The sequence below is a fragment of the Moschus berezovskii genome, chromosome 8, assembly GCF_049115385.1.
Source record: "Moschus berezovskii isolate FMDL1 chromosome 8, NW_MosBer_1.0, whole genome shotgun sequence".
NCBI classification, from domain to species: Eukaryota; Metazoa; Chordata; class Mammalia; order Artiodactyla; family Moschidae; genus Moschus; species Moschus berezovskii.
The window spans coordinates 87,480,713-87,496,357 of NC_142467.1; the positions used below are offsets into that span (position 1 = coordinate 87,480,713).

A 15,645-nucleotide genomic window follows, 5' to 3' on the forward strand; every position below is an offset into this window, starting at 1 on the left:
AAATCATAACATTTAGAACCAGAAAGGACAGGGGATTCTTTTTTTTTCTTTCTGGCCATGTCACACCGCATGGAGGATCTTAGACCAGGGGATAGAACCTGCACTCCCTGCAGTGGAAGCGTGTATTCTTAACCACTGGACAGCCAGGGAAGTCCCAGGCAGGGGATTCTTGAAATAGTCCAGCTCAGCAGTAGGTTAAGGAAGCACATGGATGCATAAGTACACAAGAAAGACAACTTGGAAATTAGCTTTCCTTCAAAATCATATTCAGCCCTACTTGTTCCTGTAGTCTAAAAGCTATTTAAAAAACTAAGAAGAATGAAAGACTCATGAACTTACCTATGCAATCCCCATTTGCATCCTGCTTATAACCCATGTTGCATTCACATCGGTAACTAGAGACAGTAGGTATGCAGCGTCCATTTAAACAGAGATTAGCATGGTGCTTACAGATATCTATTGTCTGGTTCAGAATAGCTATGAAAAATCAGAGCACAAAGGATATTCCATCACTCCAACATGGATTACTTTCTTTAAAGTCGATTTTCAAAAGGATATTTAAGTACATTATTTAGGTATACATATCAAAAGCTCACATTATTCTGTATTTTATTAAAAGTTTAATGTTGGAATTTAAAAACTATTCTTGAGACACATGGTTATAACTTGCATTTGTTAAGTTATGTATCTGGAAACTTTGCCCATAATGTCTTTTTAAAATGTCAGGAATGTTCTACTGTACATTTGAATGCTTCCCACTTTTTTTTTTGTAACCATGCTGAATATCCAGATATAGTAAACAGGCAATATGCCAAAAAGAACAAACATAACACTGTAAGACATCATTAAATATTATTAGCAAGAGCAGTTATTTTAAAAAAGAATGAACTTAAATGTCAAGCACACCAATGCCAATTCTGGCTAGAAGCCCACAGCTCTCAATTTCTTAAGTTATTCAACAAAAGAGGGCGAGGAAAAGAAAAGATATTTCATTACAATATTTGTTTAGGCACAAGCAAGACATATTCAATTTATCTCAGCTGAGAAATGGTTCTGGAAAATAATTCAAGGAGTGTATGATTGAGACAGCTACAAGCAGCCAAATGAAATACACTGGAACCAAAAAGAATGCTCTTTAATGGCATCATCTGGTCTTGGAATATTACCCCACTCTCACCTCTATTTTCAAAGAGAACCTGGGTCACTCAGTCTTTTCTCCAACTTAGAAATTTTATGGAACATAAAAATAACACTTTACTAAGACTGTTTTACTATATTATGCTTCAGACCTCGAAGTAGGTTTCTGCACATACACACACACACCTTTTGGGGAAAAGGATTAGATATTATAATATCTTTTAAGAGGGAAAACTAAAGGGTCTACACACAAAGTGAACACTCACTTAGTCCTGTGATGATGGGCCCCTGCCCCCCGGCCCCTACACCAGCTCCCCCGACGCCAGGAGAAAAGCCATTGCCTCCAGGAATGGGGATGAAGCCTGCTCCTCCGGGGCCATAGCCATTGCCATTGCCACCTGGGGCAAAGCCATTCCCCCCAGCGCCTCCAGGTCTAGAACCAGCACTCCCTGGAATCCCTCCAATTGGAAGTCCATCCAAGCAAAGTCTGCGATATTCCTCTAAAAGAGAAGAAAGTTCAGTTAAACACAAACGGATATGTTTCTGCATAATAAAGGTAATTTGTGTGTTGCAATAATCATTTTAGGTTATCTATGCTTCATGATATGAATAAGTCACTTATTAGAGTGATAAATGTTTGCAATGCTAGCAGTAGCAGGAAAAATATGGGTTCTTCAGGAAAAAAAGGAAATCCAAAAGCCATATTTTAACTGAGTTGCATACCCAAAGAACTGTCTATACATATACTTTGATTTTATGTCTTTAAGTCCAACTCATAAAATTCCAGATATAACTTGCATTTGCAAGAAATTCACTTGAATGGATGGATAGTCAACCTTTAAGTAATTCATTCTATATTTGGTTTTACTTAAATCTTTATCAGTATCATACCTACACATCTTCCCTCTTTTCTTTAAGGGATTAATATAATTTAGAATAATTTTTTTTCTAACATGGACTCTTAACAGAATACAGCATTTAGTAAGCTCTTAAATCTGCTCATTGTTTGTCCAAGTATCAAAGTTGAGGGAAAAACGTATAACTGCCTTATTTTCTTAACTGTTCTCAGAATTAGGGCACTATATAAGAAGAAATGAAAACTGTTTAACTCAAGTAATTGAGTATTAATATGACTAGGATGATGAGTTTTCAAAATGATACACTATGAATTATCTCTGGTTTTTAAAAAATTTTACTACTCAATTTTGGAATTACAAGGATTAGAAATTTAGAAAGGCCCTTATTTTTTTCCTCCATAACAGAACACACAGATGTGTATCTTTATAAGCATATTTCAGAAAGCTGAATTTTTTTTCATACTTATAACATGGAGGCAATATAACAACATATTATCAATATACTTTTATGTGATGAACACTACACTTTACTATTCATGTTGTATTAACAAGAGGAACTACTTGTTGTTCATCTTAGAGTAATTTTCTGGTATAGCCTCGCCTTCACAGCAGTTAATATAGCAAAGTGAATGACAGTGAATTCTGAACACAAAATTCAGTATATTCTGAATTTTCAAGGTCATTAGAAAAGGAAGGAAATAGCTCTTAAGGACTGGAGCAGAATAAACTGAGGGTATTCCTAAAATAAAATAAGTGAAGACCAAACTTTGTTACTCCAGCTTCAAATGGAAGATTAGGTTTTAAAACTGAACTTAAATACCAACATTCAAAATAATTATTAAAATTCTTGCTTAAAGTTAATACATGATCGGTGGTTAGGGTTTTTTTCTAATACTAACAAAAAGAATAGAATGAAGACTGATCCCAATAAACAATCTCAGCCTAACCCCCACAAAAATCACCCAAGTCATATTGAAGACACTAAAAGGAATGCAAAGATGATCTGTCTTTAAGGAAAACACCAAAGCACACTATTGCTACTAAGTTTCCTGACACTGCGTGTCCTGAGCATATGAGCAGCCAACAGCTCACCAGAGCCTCTGACTGGACAGGCTTCAGGAATGGTTCCAATGCCCCAGCAGCGGCCGGGCTCACAGCAGCACTGCATCCTGGTCATCCTGCCCGGAAGCTCTTGTGCACAGCGACCGTTCACCAGGCCCGAGAAACATGTGCCTGTTCTCTGATCTAAACACGGGAAAAGAAAACAGAAGACACGACAGAATTACCCTGAGTCCTCACATCCTTTATTGTACACATTAGGAGATGCTAAGTTAAGGGGATTATTTTACTTAATTTCTATGACATCGCATTCTTTCCATTTCTATCACATTTATTCATGCTTTTGTCTATTTACAAGTAAATACTCACTGAGCACCTGTGCCATGCCATACCCCAGGTGTACAAAAAAGAGAAGCATGAAGCGGCTATGAGCCCACATGCAGTCAGAAGCCACACCCAGACAGATGCAGAGCTCAAATGAGGGAAAGCGACAAACCCACCTCGGCCTAGACTAGTCAATCAGTCACCCAGAAGACCTGCAGATGTATACTGTAGTTCACTACAGAAATTTTATGGTTATTCATTACACAGCAATACAAAACTGTCGCAGGTACTGTTTTAGAAAGACTGATCAGAACAGCTCCTCGGAGGCAGTGACATCTGAGCAGACTTTAATAAGGGGCGAGCATGAGCCACACAAGTAACCTGAAAGAAGATAAGTTCAAAGAGAAAGAAGATGTGCTTCATGTGCGTGAAAAACAAGGAGTCAATGTGACTGGAGAAGAGAAGGCAGAAGGGAGGTAGAAGATTCTGAGCTCAGAGGCGTACAGAGGGCAAGAGCATGTACAGCCCCAAAAACCACGAGGGAAGCACTTTCTGATTTTATTTGGAGCGCCAAAAAGAGTAAGTCCAGTTTCACTACATATTCTTTAACTTTTAACAAGATGCTTCCAAGAAGTTCTGTCCGTGACCCCAAGAAGAAACACATACCACAACCATCAGGAGCTACATGTCACTGATGCAGATGAAACTATTAACTATAAATAATGCTATTAATAGGGAAGGCCTAATTTTTTACATTGGATACTGAGTTTAAAAATAAATACATTATTTCCTTGAATGATCCAGCGTTTACCTCATGTTGCTTCCATGCTATTGTTAAATAAAAGAATTGGCTTTAGTTAGGTATTATTCCATGTAAGAATCAGAATGCCTATCAGTCCTCAAAAGAAACCCAGTATGAACAAGAGAAAGTACATAATTCAACTCATGCAGGCTTACTTAAAGGCACTGCAGACACTTTATAAATGTCACTTTAAAAAAATTTATTTATTTTAATTGGAAGCTAACTATGTTACAATATTGTAGTGGTTTTTGCCATACATTGACATGAATCAGCCATGGGTGTACATGTGTTCCCCATCCTGAACCCTGCTCCCACCTCCCTCCCCATCCCATCCCTCAGAGTCATCCCAGTGCACCAGCCCTGAGCACCCTGTCTCATGCATCGAACCAGGACTGGCGATCCACTTCACATATGGTAATATACACGTTTCAATGCTATTCTCTCAAATCATCCCACCCTTGCCTTCTCCCTCAGAGTCCCAAAGACTGTTCTATACATCTGTGTCTCTTTTGCTGTCTCATATACAGGGTTATCATTTGCATCTTTCTAAATTCCATATATATGCGTTAGTATACTGTATTGGTGTTTTTCTTTCTGGCTTACTTCGCTCTGTATAATAGGCTCCAGTTTCATCCACCTCATTAGAACTGACTCAAATGCATTCTTTTTAATGGCGGAGTAATATTCCATTGTGTATATGTACCACTACTTTCTTATCCATTCGTCTGCTGATGGACATCTAGGTTTCTTCCATGTCCTGGCTATTATAAACAGTGCTGTGATGAACACTGGGGTACACGTGTCTCTTTCAATTCTGGTTTCCTTGGTGTGTATGCCCAGTAGTTGGATTGCTGGGTCATCAGTTGGGTGTGGACAGGCTGTCATTGGGAATAATTTTACAGGTAGATTTCGAATCCCAGGAATGATCCAGGAAAATCGTTTTTAGAATATTCATTTCAGAAACTTAAAGTATTATATTCTTAAATTTACTTGATTTACTCCTTACGAATAGGCCGAAAATTGAGATATGGAACTTCTAAACTCTTCACAGTAACCACTGTTACAAAATACATTCAGTGCTACACAGTATGCTGAACGTATTTGTCTCTTCAAGGATCTCTGAGGAGGAGGTTGAACCATAAGATTTGGGAAGAAAAAGAAAAGAGTCATGGCCTTGAGTCAGGATACCTAGGTTTACATCAAAATATTGTTAATTGTTTTATTCTGTAACCATATCTACCTACTTCTTATTCATGAAATAGGGTTAATGAAAGGATTAAACAAAACAATATATGTTCTGTTTCCAGCAGAACCATGTATTAGATACCCTGAGTATCCCTCCCAAAGGAAACATTCTTGATAAAATATGAAAAACTACTTTAAAAACTCATCTCACTGACATGAAAAAGGGGAAAAACTGAGTCTCAAAATGAAGTGAAAACAAGAATCTTTGGAGGTTAAGTGTGCACCTAGGTTTCAACTAGAGACTCTGGTTTTCAACTCCTGATAGTTTTACAGGGGCCAGAACCTACGAGATAAAAGCCCAGATTCACCTCTCTAGTACAAAATGGAACAGGACGCTCCCTCACAAAGTAGGGGTCCCAAGCAGCTACATGCTTATTATATGCTTTCTCTAATGCAGAGAAAGCAGCTAAGAGCCTTTCCTGTTTCTACCTTGGTGCTGGATGGAGGGAAAAAAAAGACTCTTCCTAAGAATGTGAAACCACAAGCTCTTTCTCACATAGATGGCTTTGTTGTCAAAACATTAGGTTTGTGTTCTGAAAATTTCAAAGGAGGAATATTCCATAAAGAGATCTCCAGGTAAGGATATTCAAAGTACCTCACAGAAACCAACACAACTGAGGACTTAATACTGACATAGGTCTCAAAGAATTTCCACATATAAAGTTCCAGGAAAAAAGGAGTAGCTGACTTATATGCAGAGTACATCATGAGGAACGCTGGGCTGGAAGAAGCACAAGCTGGAATCAAGATTGCTCGGAGAAATATCAATAACCTCAGATATGCAGATGACACTACCCTTATGGCAGAAAGTGAAGAGAAACTCAAAAGCCTCTTGATGAAAGTGAAAGAGGAGAGTGAAAAGGTTGACTTGAAGCTCAACATTCAGAAAACAAAGATCATGGGATCTGGTCCCATCACTTCATGGGAAATAGATGGGAAAACAGTGGAAACAGTGTCAGACTTTATTTTTTTGGGCTCCAAAATCACTGCGGATGCTGATTGCAGCCATGAAATTAAAAGACGCTTACTCCTTGGAAGGAAAGTTATGACCAACCTAGATAGTATATTAAAAAGCAGAGACATTACTTTGCCAACAAGTGAACTCCGGGAGTTGGTGATGGACAGGGAGGCCTGGCGTGCTGTGATTCGTGGGGTCGCAAAGAGTCGGACACGACTGAGCAACTGAACTGAACTGAACAGTAAAGTAACTAAACAAGTAGGTAAATAAATAACACACAGGGAAGCAAGGCTCAATGAACAAAAGTTAGCTGAATAAATAGCAGGTTTCAGATACTGGAATGGTCAGATCAATTTTGAAACATCATTAATTGTTTTTAATTAATGATAATTCATTATATATTAATAACTAAATAACCTTTAATCCATTTAAGCAATTAAAAAACTAAAAATGTGAACAGAGAAAACAAGTCCACAAACAATGAAAGAACAGACTTAAAAACATTCAATGAAACGTCTATGAATAAAACAACCATGTCCATTAACTGTATTATGTGCAGTACACTGCTTAATATAGTCTAAGTGTCTATGGGGGTGAGTGTGAAAAGGTAATTTACATCTAATAAGACTAATAAAAGTATTAGAAAGTGTCAAAAGCAGACAGCAGAGGGAGAAGCCATAGTGAACAGATATTAGTTTACAACTTTCTAATGATGTTGAAAAATAAGTTCAGATCTAGGTAGTCCAATAAGTCCAAAGCGGGAAAACTAAAAAGAAATCCAGAGTTCGCACCATATCACTCTGAAACTGCAGAACAACAAAGAAAAGGTGAAGATCTTAAAAATAGCTAGAAAAAAAAGATGGATTACCTGCTAAGGAACTATATTTAAATAAAAACTATATTTAAATCAATCAATCAATCAATAGCACCAGTGGATGCTAGAACACAACAGAATATTATCTTCTGTATGCTGTGATAAAATAACTGTCAACCTAAAATTTTGTACCCCAAGAAACCATCTTCTAGAGGGAAATAAATTAAGGCCATTTTCAGGAAAACATACACTGAATTTTCTACAAAAAGGTTCTTGCCAAAGTAAATTTTAGAAGAGGTGTTTTAGGTAAAAGGGAAAACAATTCCAGTGGTAGGTTTGAAATATATGAATAAATAAAGAGGGAAAACACTGTTAAGATACATGGACAAGGAATAAAATATCAAACAATAATAATAATGATGATTAATTTGTTGCAAATGGGGAGTGGAAATTGGTTGGACTTTTTTACCTTGGAAGGGGGAGATCAAAGCGTAACCATTTTAAATATTCTTTTACTGTTTATATGTGGGTAAAAATACAGACAATTTTAGGCTTTAAGTTATTATATTTGTATCCTCAAACAGCCAGGATAATCACTAAAACCACAGAAATAAAGTATGTATTTCTAAACAACAGATGAAAAAGAATGGTCTGTGGATGAATGGAAAGAGGGAATGAAAGGATGAAAGCCAAAATAAATCCAAAAAAGAAAGTGAGAAACAGAAAATAACAAAAAGAGAAAGTACAGGAAAAGCACAATAAATGAGAAGCAAAAAATGATTATAACAGAAATAAAACAAATGCATCAGTTACTGTGATAAACACAAATGAATTCAAATATCATTTTAAAAGATAAAGATTTTGAGGCCATGTCCCCCAAAATTTAGAGTTAGGTTGTTTAAAGAAACACATTTAAAACAAAAGGAAGCAGAAAGATTGAGAGAAAAAATATCCAAACAGCATATATTTAAATCTTCCTCTCCAATTCACAAAATGCAATCCAAAAAGACATTAGATAAAACATATCAAAAGAAAATATTTAGAAACATATCAAGAGGAAAAGAAAGAAAACTTTAGAGAGTCAATACATATCAAAAAAGGTTCAATTCACTATGAAAATATAACACTTTTAGATAGTCATTACCTTATAACATAGCATCAAAACATTAAAGCAAAAACTTAAAAGGCTACATGGAGAAATTGAGAAATCTACCACCAAGGTGGAACATTTATACAACTCTGTCAGTAACTGATAGACACAGTAGAGAAAATCTAGTAGTTCTAGAGAAAATTTGAACAGTTATCAAGTTTGATCTAACGGCTATAGCTATCAATGAGAAAACACAAAACTCAAGCCCACATAGAAGATTTTCAAATCAGGGGAACCCCTGACACTTTTAAACCACTCATGTGTCAAATACACCAACACACTGGAAATAAGATAATACGTTAAAAAATAAAAAAGAACAGGAGCTGAACAGGAATCTGTACTAGTCTCAGAATTTGGAAGTCTTCAATGATGTTGTGAGAGCTCCACAAATGTGTACTTACACTGAACACTGCAATGCAAATAAAAATGCCTCGTAATATACAGGCACTACTACAATTCCCACTAATGGATATCCCATTTTGACTGCTGCTGCTGCCAAGTCGCTTCAGTCGTGTCCGACTCTGTGCGACCCCACAGACAGAAGCCCACCAGGCTCCACCGTCCCTGGGATTCTCTAGGCAAGAACACTGGAGTGGGTTGCCATTTCCTTTAAAGTACAAATTAATTTAAAATTATTACTAAATATCCAGTAGTTTGTTTCATTATGTATTTTTCTCAAAGATATTGGGTTATCATCATGTATGGATCTGAAAACATTTTTGATGTTAAAGAGGAGGTCTTCAAATTCAGGAAACATAATTAACTACTATAGTTAATTAACTATAATTAATTAACTGTAATTAAGTAGAATTAACTCCTATAGTTTGAAAACCTTTCATCAGTCCTGTGAGATATGCTGGCGGAAACCATGTCACTGTTGAAAGGACTGAGGGACAGAAAGAGAGGACTGAAAGTAAATCATAACTAATTTTCAGAAATTATACAATTAGTCTCTTCAAGGCAATCAAACAAGTCAATCCTAAAGGAAATCCACCCTAACAGTCATTGGAAGGATGATGCTGAATTTGAAGCTCAACACTTTGGCCACGTGATGCAAAGAACTGACTCGCTGGAAAAGACCCTGATGCTGGGGAAGATTGAGGGCAAGAGGAGAAGGAGCGACAGAGGATGAGATGATTGGATGGCATCGCTGACTCAATGGACAAGAGTTTGAGCAAATGCGGGAGATGGTGAAGGACAGGGAAGCCCTGCATGCTGCAGTTCATGGTGTCACAAAATCAGACATGACTTAACAACTGAACAACAGCAATATCGGAGAGGTAACCAATCTACTTTCAATCCTTTGCATGAAAAACATGAAAATGAGATACAGACACAGTGGGGTGTGATATCTCATAGTTAAGATCTCTCCAAAAATACATTACAAAAGGAAAACAGTGCCCGAGAGCTGGGTTATTTCCTTTGTATCTCTGAACTGCATGGTCCTTAGAAAGTACTGTGTTGAAAATGTGCCATATGGAAGAATAAAAAGGAACATCCCATACAACTAAGAGTTGTCAAGACATGCCATCCCTTGAAATATGGAATTATTAGGGGCAAAGAAAGATGACGCCTGTTTATAACCCCATTAGAACAAACTCTTCTAGTGCTTGGTATGTGTTTAACTGCAGAACTGATATGTCCTAAGCAATGAAAACATGTCTATTCCTCTAATAATCTCCTATCACCCTCGCTATACTCCCAGAAGGTTTCAGTTCAGTTCAGTTCAGTCGCTCAGTCGTGTCCGACTCTCCGCGACCCCATGAATCACAGCACGCCAGGCCTCCCTGTCCATCACCAACTCCTGGAGTTCACTCAAACTCATGTCCACAGAGTCGGTGATGCCATCCAGCCATCTCATTCTCCGTCGTCCCCTTCTCCTCCCGCCCCCAACCTTTCCCAGCATCAGAGTCTTTTCCAGTGAGTCAACTCGTCGCATGAGGTGGCCAAAGTATTGCAGTTTCAGCTTTAGCATCAGTCCTTCCAATGAACATCCAGGATTGATCTCCTCTAGAATGGACTGGTTGGATCTCCTTGCAGTATAAGGGACTCTCAAGAGTCTTCTCCAACACCACAGTTCAAAAGCATCGATTCTTCGGCGGTCAGCCTTCTTCACAGTCCAACTCTCACATCCATACATGACCACGGGAAAAACCATTGCCTTGACTAGACGGACCTTGGTTGGCAAAGTAATGTCTCTGCTTTTTAATATACTATCAAGGTTGGTCATAACTTTCCTTCCAAGGAGTAAGCGTCTTTTAATTTCCTGGCTGAAATCAGCATCTGCAGTGATTTTGGAGCCCAAAAAAACAAAGTCTGACACTGTTTCCACTGTTTTTCCATCTATTTCCCATGAAGTGATGGGACCAGATGCCATGATCTTTGTTTTCTGAATGTTGAGCTTCAAGCCAACCTTTTCACTCTCCTCTTTCACTTTCATCAAGAGGCTTTTGAGTTCCTCTTCACTTTCTGCCATAAGGGTAGTGTCATCTGCATATCTGAGGTTATTGATATTTCTCCCGGCAATCTTGATTCCAGCTTGTGCTTCTTCCAGCCCAGCGTTGCTCATGATGTACTCTGCATATAAGTTAAATAAGCAAGGTGACAATATACAACCTTGACGTACACCTTTTCCTATTTGGAACCAGTCTGTTGTTCCATGTCCAGTTCTAACAGTTGCTTCCTGACCTGCATACAGGTTTCTCAAGAGGCAGGTCAGGTGGTCTGGGATTCCCATCTCTTTCAGAATGTTCCACAGTTTATTGTGATCGACACAGTCAAAGGCTTTGGCATAGTCAATAAAGCAGAAATAGATGTTTTTCTGAAACTCTCTTGCTTTCTCCATGATCCAGCGGATGTTGGCAATTTGATCTCTGGTGCCTCTGCCTTTTCTAAAACCTGCTTGAACATCTGGGAGTTCACGGTTTACATACTGCTGAAGCCTGACTTGGAGAATTTTGAGCATGACTTTACTAGCGTGTGAGATGAGTGCAATTGTGCGGTAGTTTGAGCATTCTTTGGCATTGCCTTTCTTTGGGATTGGAATGAAGACTGACCTCTTCCAGTCCTGTGGCCACTGCTGAGTTTTCCAAATCTGCTGGCATATTGAGTGCAGCACTTTCACAGCATCATCTTTCAAGACTTGAAATAGCTCAACTGGAATTCCATCACCTCCACTAGCTTTGTTCGTAGTGATGCTTTCTAAGGCCCACTTGACTTCACATTCCAAGATGTCTGGCTCTAGGTCAGTGATCACGTTATCGTGACTATCTTGGTCGTGAAGATCTTTTTTGTACAGTTCTTCTGTGTATTCCTGCTACCTCTTCTTAATATCTTCTGCTTCTGTTAGGTCCATACCATTTCTGTCCTTTATCGAGCCCATCTTTGCATGAAATGTTCCCTTGGAATCTCTAATTTTCTTGAAGAGGTCTCTTGTTTTTCCTATTCTGTTGTTTTCCTCTATTTCTTTGCATTGATCACTGAGGAAGTCTTTCTTATCTCTCCTTGCTATTTTTTGGAACTCTGCATTCAGATGCTTATATCTTTCCTTTTCTCCTTTGCTTTTCGCCTCTCTTCTTTTCACAGCTATTTGTAAGGCCTCCTCAGACAGCCATTTCGCTCTTTTGCATTTCTTTTCCATGGGGATGGTCTTGGTCCCTGTCTCCTGTACAATGTCACGAACCTCCGTCCAGAGTTCATCAGGCACTCTATCAATCAGATCTAGTCCCTTAAATCTATTTCTCACTTCCACTGTATAATCATAAGGGATTTGATTGAGGTCATATCTGAATGGTCTAGTGGTTTTCCCTACTTTCTTCAATTTAAGTCTGAACTTCACAATAAGGAGTTCATGATCTGAGCCACAGTCAGCTCCTGGTCTTGTTTTCGCTAACTGTATACAGCTTCTCCATCTTTGGTTGCAAAGAATATAATCAATCTGATTTCGGTATTGACCATCTGGTGATGTCCATGTGTAGAGTCTTCTCTTGTGCTGTTGGAAGAGGTTGTTTGCTATGACCAGTGCATTCTCTTGACAAAACTCTATTAGCCTTTGCCCTGCTTCATTCCGTGCTCCAAGGCCAAATTTGCCAGTTACTCCAGGTGTTTCTTGACTTCCTACTTTTGCATTCCAGTCCCCTATAATGAAAAGGACATCTTTTTTGGGTGTTAGTTCTAAGAGGTCTTATAGGTATTCATAGAACCGATTAACTTCGGCTTCTTCAGCATTACTCGTTGGGGCATAGGCCTGGATTACTGTAATATTGAATGGTTTGCCTTGGAAACGAACAGAAATCATCCTGTCATTTTTAAGATTGCATCCAAGTACTGCATTTTGGACTCTTTTGTTGACCATGATGGCTACTCCATTAGAAGGTTTACATCAGCCTTATTTAAAGCCACACTGAGAAAGAGGAAGCAATCCATCTTCTCTGATTAAAATATAAATCTATCTTGAAACAAAATAATGGTACTCTTATCAGAGTTTGTTTCATGGCTTGACATTTAGTCTAAACTTGATTTAAAAGAACAGTTAATTATACAATGTGATGAAAACTTGGTAAAAGATGGGGGAGGTTGTACCTTGAAAAAATACATCTCCTGTTGAATGAGCTTTGCTCATTAAAAATGAAGGGGTCAACCAGAAAGCCATGATGAGGTGAGCTCAAGTCAGAAGACTAGTGATAGTATGTGTTCAATAGATAAAATTCATGGCCTCACGCTTCATCCCCTGATTCTGCAGGCCTGCACTTGTTTCTCTGAGGGTCTGGCATCAACCTGAGTTCCACTTGACTAATTCTGCAGATTCTGGCTATTTCTAAAATATCTGCACGTTGTTTTCGTGTTTCCATCATACATGACTAACTAGAACTAGGAAGGATGAACGAGACAGAACCACTGTGGCTCCTTGGTTTACTTCTTCATTTAAAGCAGTGGAATTTTTCTTCCTCATTACCTAACTTTCTCTTTCAAGGACATTCTTTCTTAATTAAAACTATGCCCCCTGACTCAGCAGTCACTTTTATATGATTTTTCTGATTAAAACTAAAATGCCATATACGGTATGGTTTCATACTGTCTCCTGTACCCCCTTTCAGCTCAGTTCAGTCACTCAGTCCTGTGAGACTCTCTGCGACCCCATGGACTGCAGCACACCAGGCCTCCCTGTCCATCACCAACTCCCAGAGTTTACTCAAACTAATGTCCATTAAGTCAGTGATGCCATCCAACCATCTCATCCTCTGTCGACCTCTTCTGCTCCCACCTTTGATCTTTCCCAGCATCAGGGTATTTTCAAAAAGAGTCAGTTCTTCACATTAAGTAGCCAAAGCATTGGAGTTTCACCTTCAACATCAGTCCTTCCAATGAATATTCCGGACTGATTTCCTTTAGGATGGACTTGTTGGATCTCCTTGATGTTCAAGGGACTCTCAAGAGTCTTCTCCAACACAACAGTTCAAAAGCATTTATTCTGTGGCACTTAGCTTTCTTTACAAAGTCCAACACTCACATCCACACATGACTACTGGAAAAATCATAGCTTTGTCTAGATGGACCTGTGTTGGCAAAGTAATGTCTCTGCTTTTTAATAAGCTGTCTAGGTTGGTCATAACTCTTCTTCCAAAGAGCAAAGCATCATTTAATTTCATGACTGCAGTCACCATCTGCAGTAATTTTGGAGCCAAAAAACATAAAGTTTTCCCGGGTTCCACTGTTTTCCCATCTATTTGCCATGAAGTAATGTGACCCAGATGCCATGATCTTAGTTTTCTGAATGTTGAGTTTTAAGCAAACTTTTTCACTCTCTTCTTTCACTTTCATCAAGAGACTCTTTAGTTCTTCTTCGCTTTGTGCCATAATGGAGGTGTCATCTGCATATCTGAGATTATCGGTATTTCTCCTGGCAATCTTGATTCCAGCTTGTGCTTCATCCAGTCCAGCATTTCTCATGATGTACTCTGCAAAGAAGTTAAATAAGCAGGGTGACAATATACAGCCTTGACGTACTCCTCTCCTGATTTGGAATCAGTCTGTTGTTCCATGTCCAGTTCTAACTATTGCTTCTTGGCCTGCATACAGATTTCTCAGGAGGTAGGTCAGGTGGTCTGGTATTTCCATCTTTTGAAGAATTTTCCACAGTTTGTGTTGATACACACAGTCAAAGGCTTTGGCATAGTCAATAAAGCAGAAGTAGATGTTTTTCTGGAACTCTTTTGCTTTTTTGATGACCCAGCGGATGTTAGCAATTTGATCTCTGGTTCCTCTGCTTTTTCTACATCCAGCTTAACATCTGGAAGTTCATAGTTCATGTACTACTGAAGTCTGGCTTGGATAATTTTGAGCATTACTCTACTAGTGTGTGAGATAAGTGCAGTTGTGCAGTAGTTTGAGCGCTCTTTGGCACTGGCTTTCTTTGGGATTGGAATGAAAACTGACCTTTTCCAGTCCTGTGGCCATTGCTGAGTTTTCCAAATTTGTTGGCATACTGAGTGCAGCACTTTCACAGCATCATCTTTCAGGATTTGAAATAGGTCAACTGGAATTCCATCACCTCCACTAGCTTTGTTTGTAGTGATGTTTCCTAAGGCCCACTTGACTTCACATTCCAGAATGTCTGGCTCTAGGTGAGTGATCACACCATCATGATTATCTGCGTCGTGAATATCTGTTTTGTACAGTTCTGTGTATTCTTGTCACCTCTTCTTAATATCTTCTGCTTCTGTTAGGTCCATACCATTTCTGTCCTTTATCAAGCCCATCTTTGCATGAAAAGTTCCCTTGGTATCTCTAATTTTCTTGAAGAGATCTTTAGTCTTTCCCATTCTATTGTTTCCCTCTATTTCTTTGTATTGATCACTGAGGAAGGCTTTCTTATTTCTCCTTGCTATTTGGAACTCTGCATTCAAATGGGTATATCTTTCCTTTTCTCCTTTGTCTTTCACTTCTCTTCTTTTCAGAGCTGTTTGTAAGGCCTCCTCAGACCATTTTGCTTTTTTGCATTTCTTTTTCTTGGGGATGGTCTTGATCATTGCCTCCTGTACAATGCCACGAACCTGTGTCCATAGTTCTTCAGGCACTCTGTCTATCAGATCTAATCCCTTGAATCTATTTGTTACTTACACTGTATAATCATAAGGGATTTGATTTAGGTCATACCTGAATGGGCTGGATGGCATCACCGACTTGATGGACACGATTCTGAGTGAACTCTGGGAGTTGGTGATGGACAGGGAGGCCTGGCGTGCTGTGATTCATGGGGTCGCAAAGATTCGGTCACGACTGAGCGACTGAACTGAACTG

The 15,645-nt window shown here is 38.7% G+C and overlaps 1 protein-coding gene across 3 annotated transcripts in view; it reads right to left on the minus strand.

Annotated features, from left to right (window-relative positions):
- Positions 1 to 15,645, minus strand: part of FBN2 (fibrillin 2) — a 226,928-nt gene that overhangs the window by 104,476 nt on the left and 106,807 nt on the right. For 2 of the 3 annotated variants that reach the window (XM_055429280.2, XM_088838381.1), the window contains exons 9-11: positions 3,087 to 3,239; positions 1,404 to 1,637; positions 340 to 477 (exon numbers count right to left, since the gene is read on the minus strand). In XM_055429280.2, the coding sequence (XP_055285255.1) occupies positions 340 to 477; positions 1,404 to 1,637; positions 3,087 to 3,239 (525 nt within the window). The remainder of the gene's footprint in view (positions 1 to 339; positions 478 to 1,403; positions 1,638 to 3,086; positions 3,240 to 15,645) is intronic. The other variant, XM_088838382.1, reaches the window with a different exon arrangement.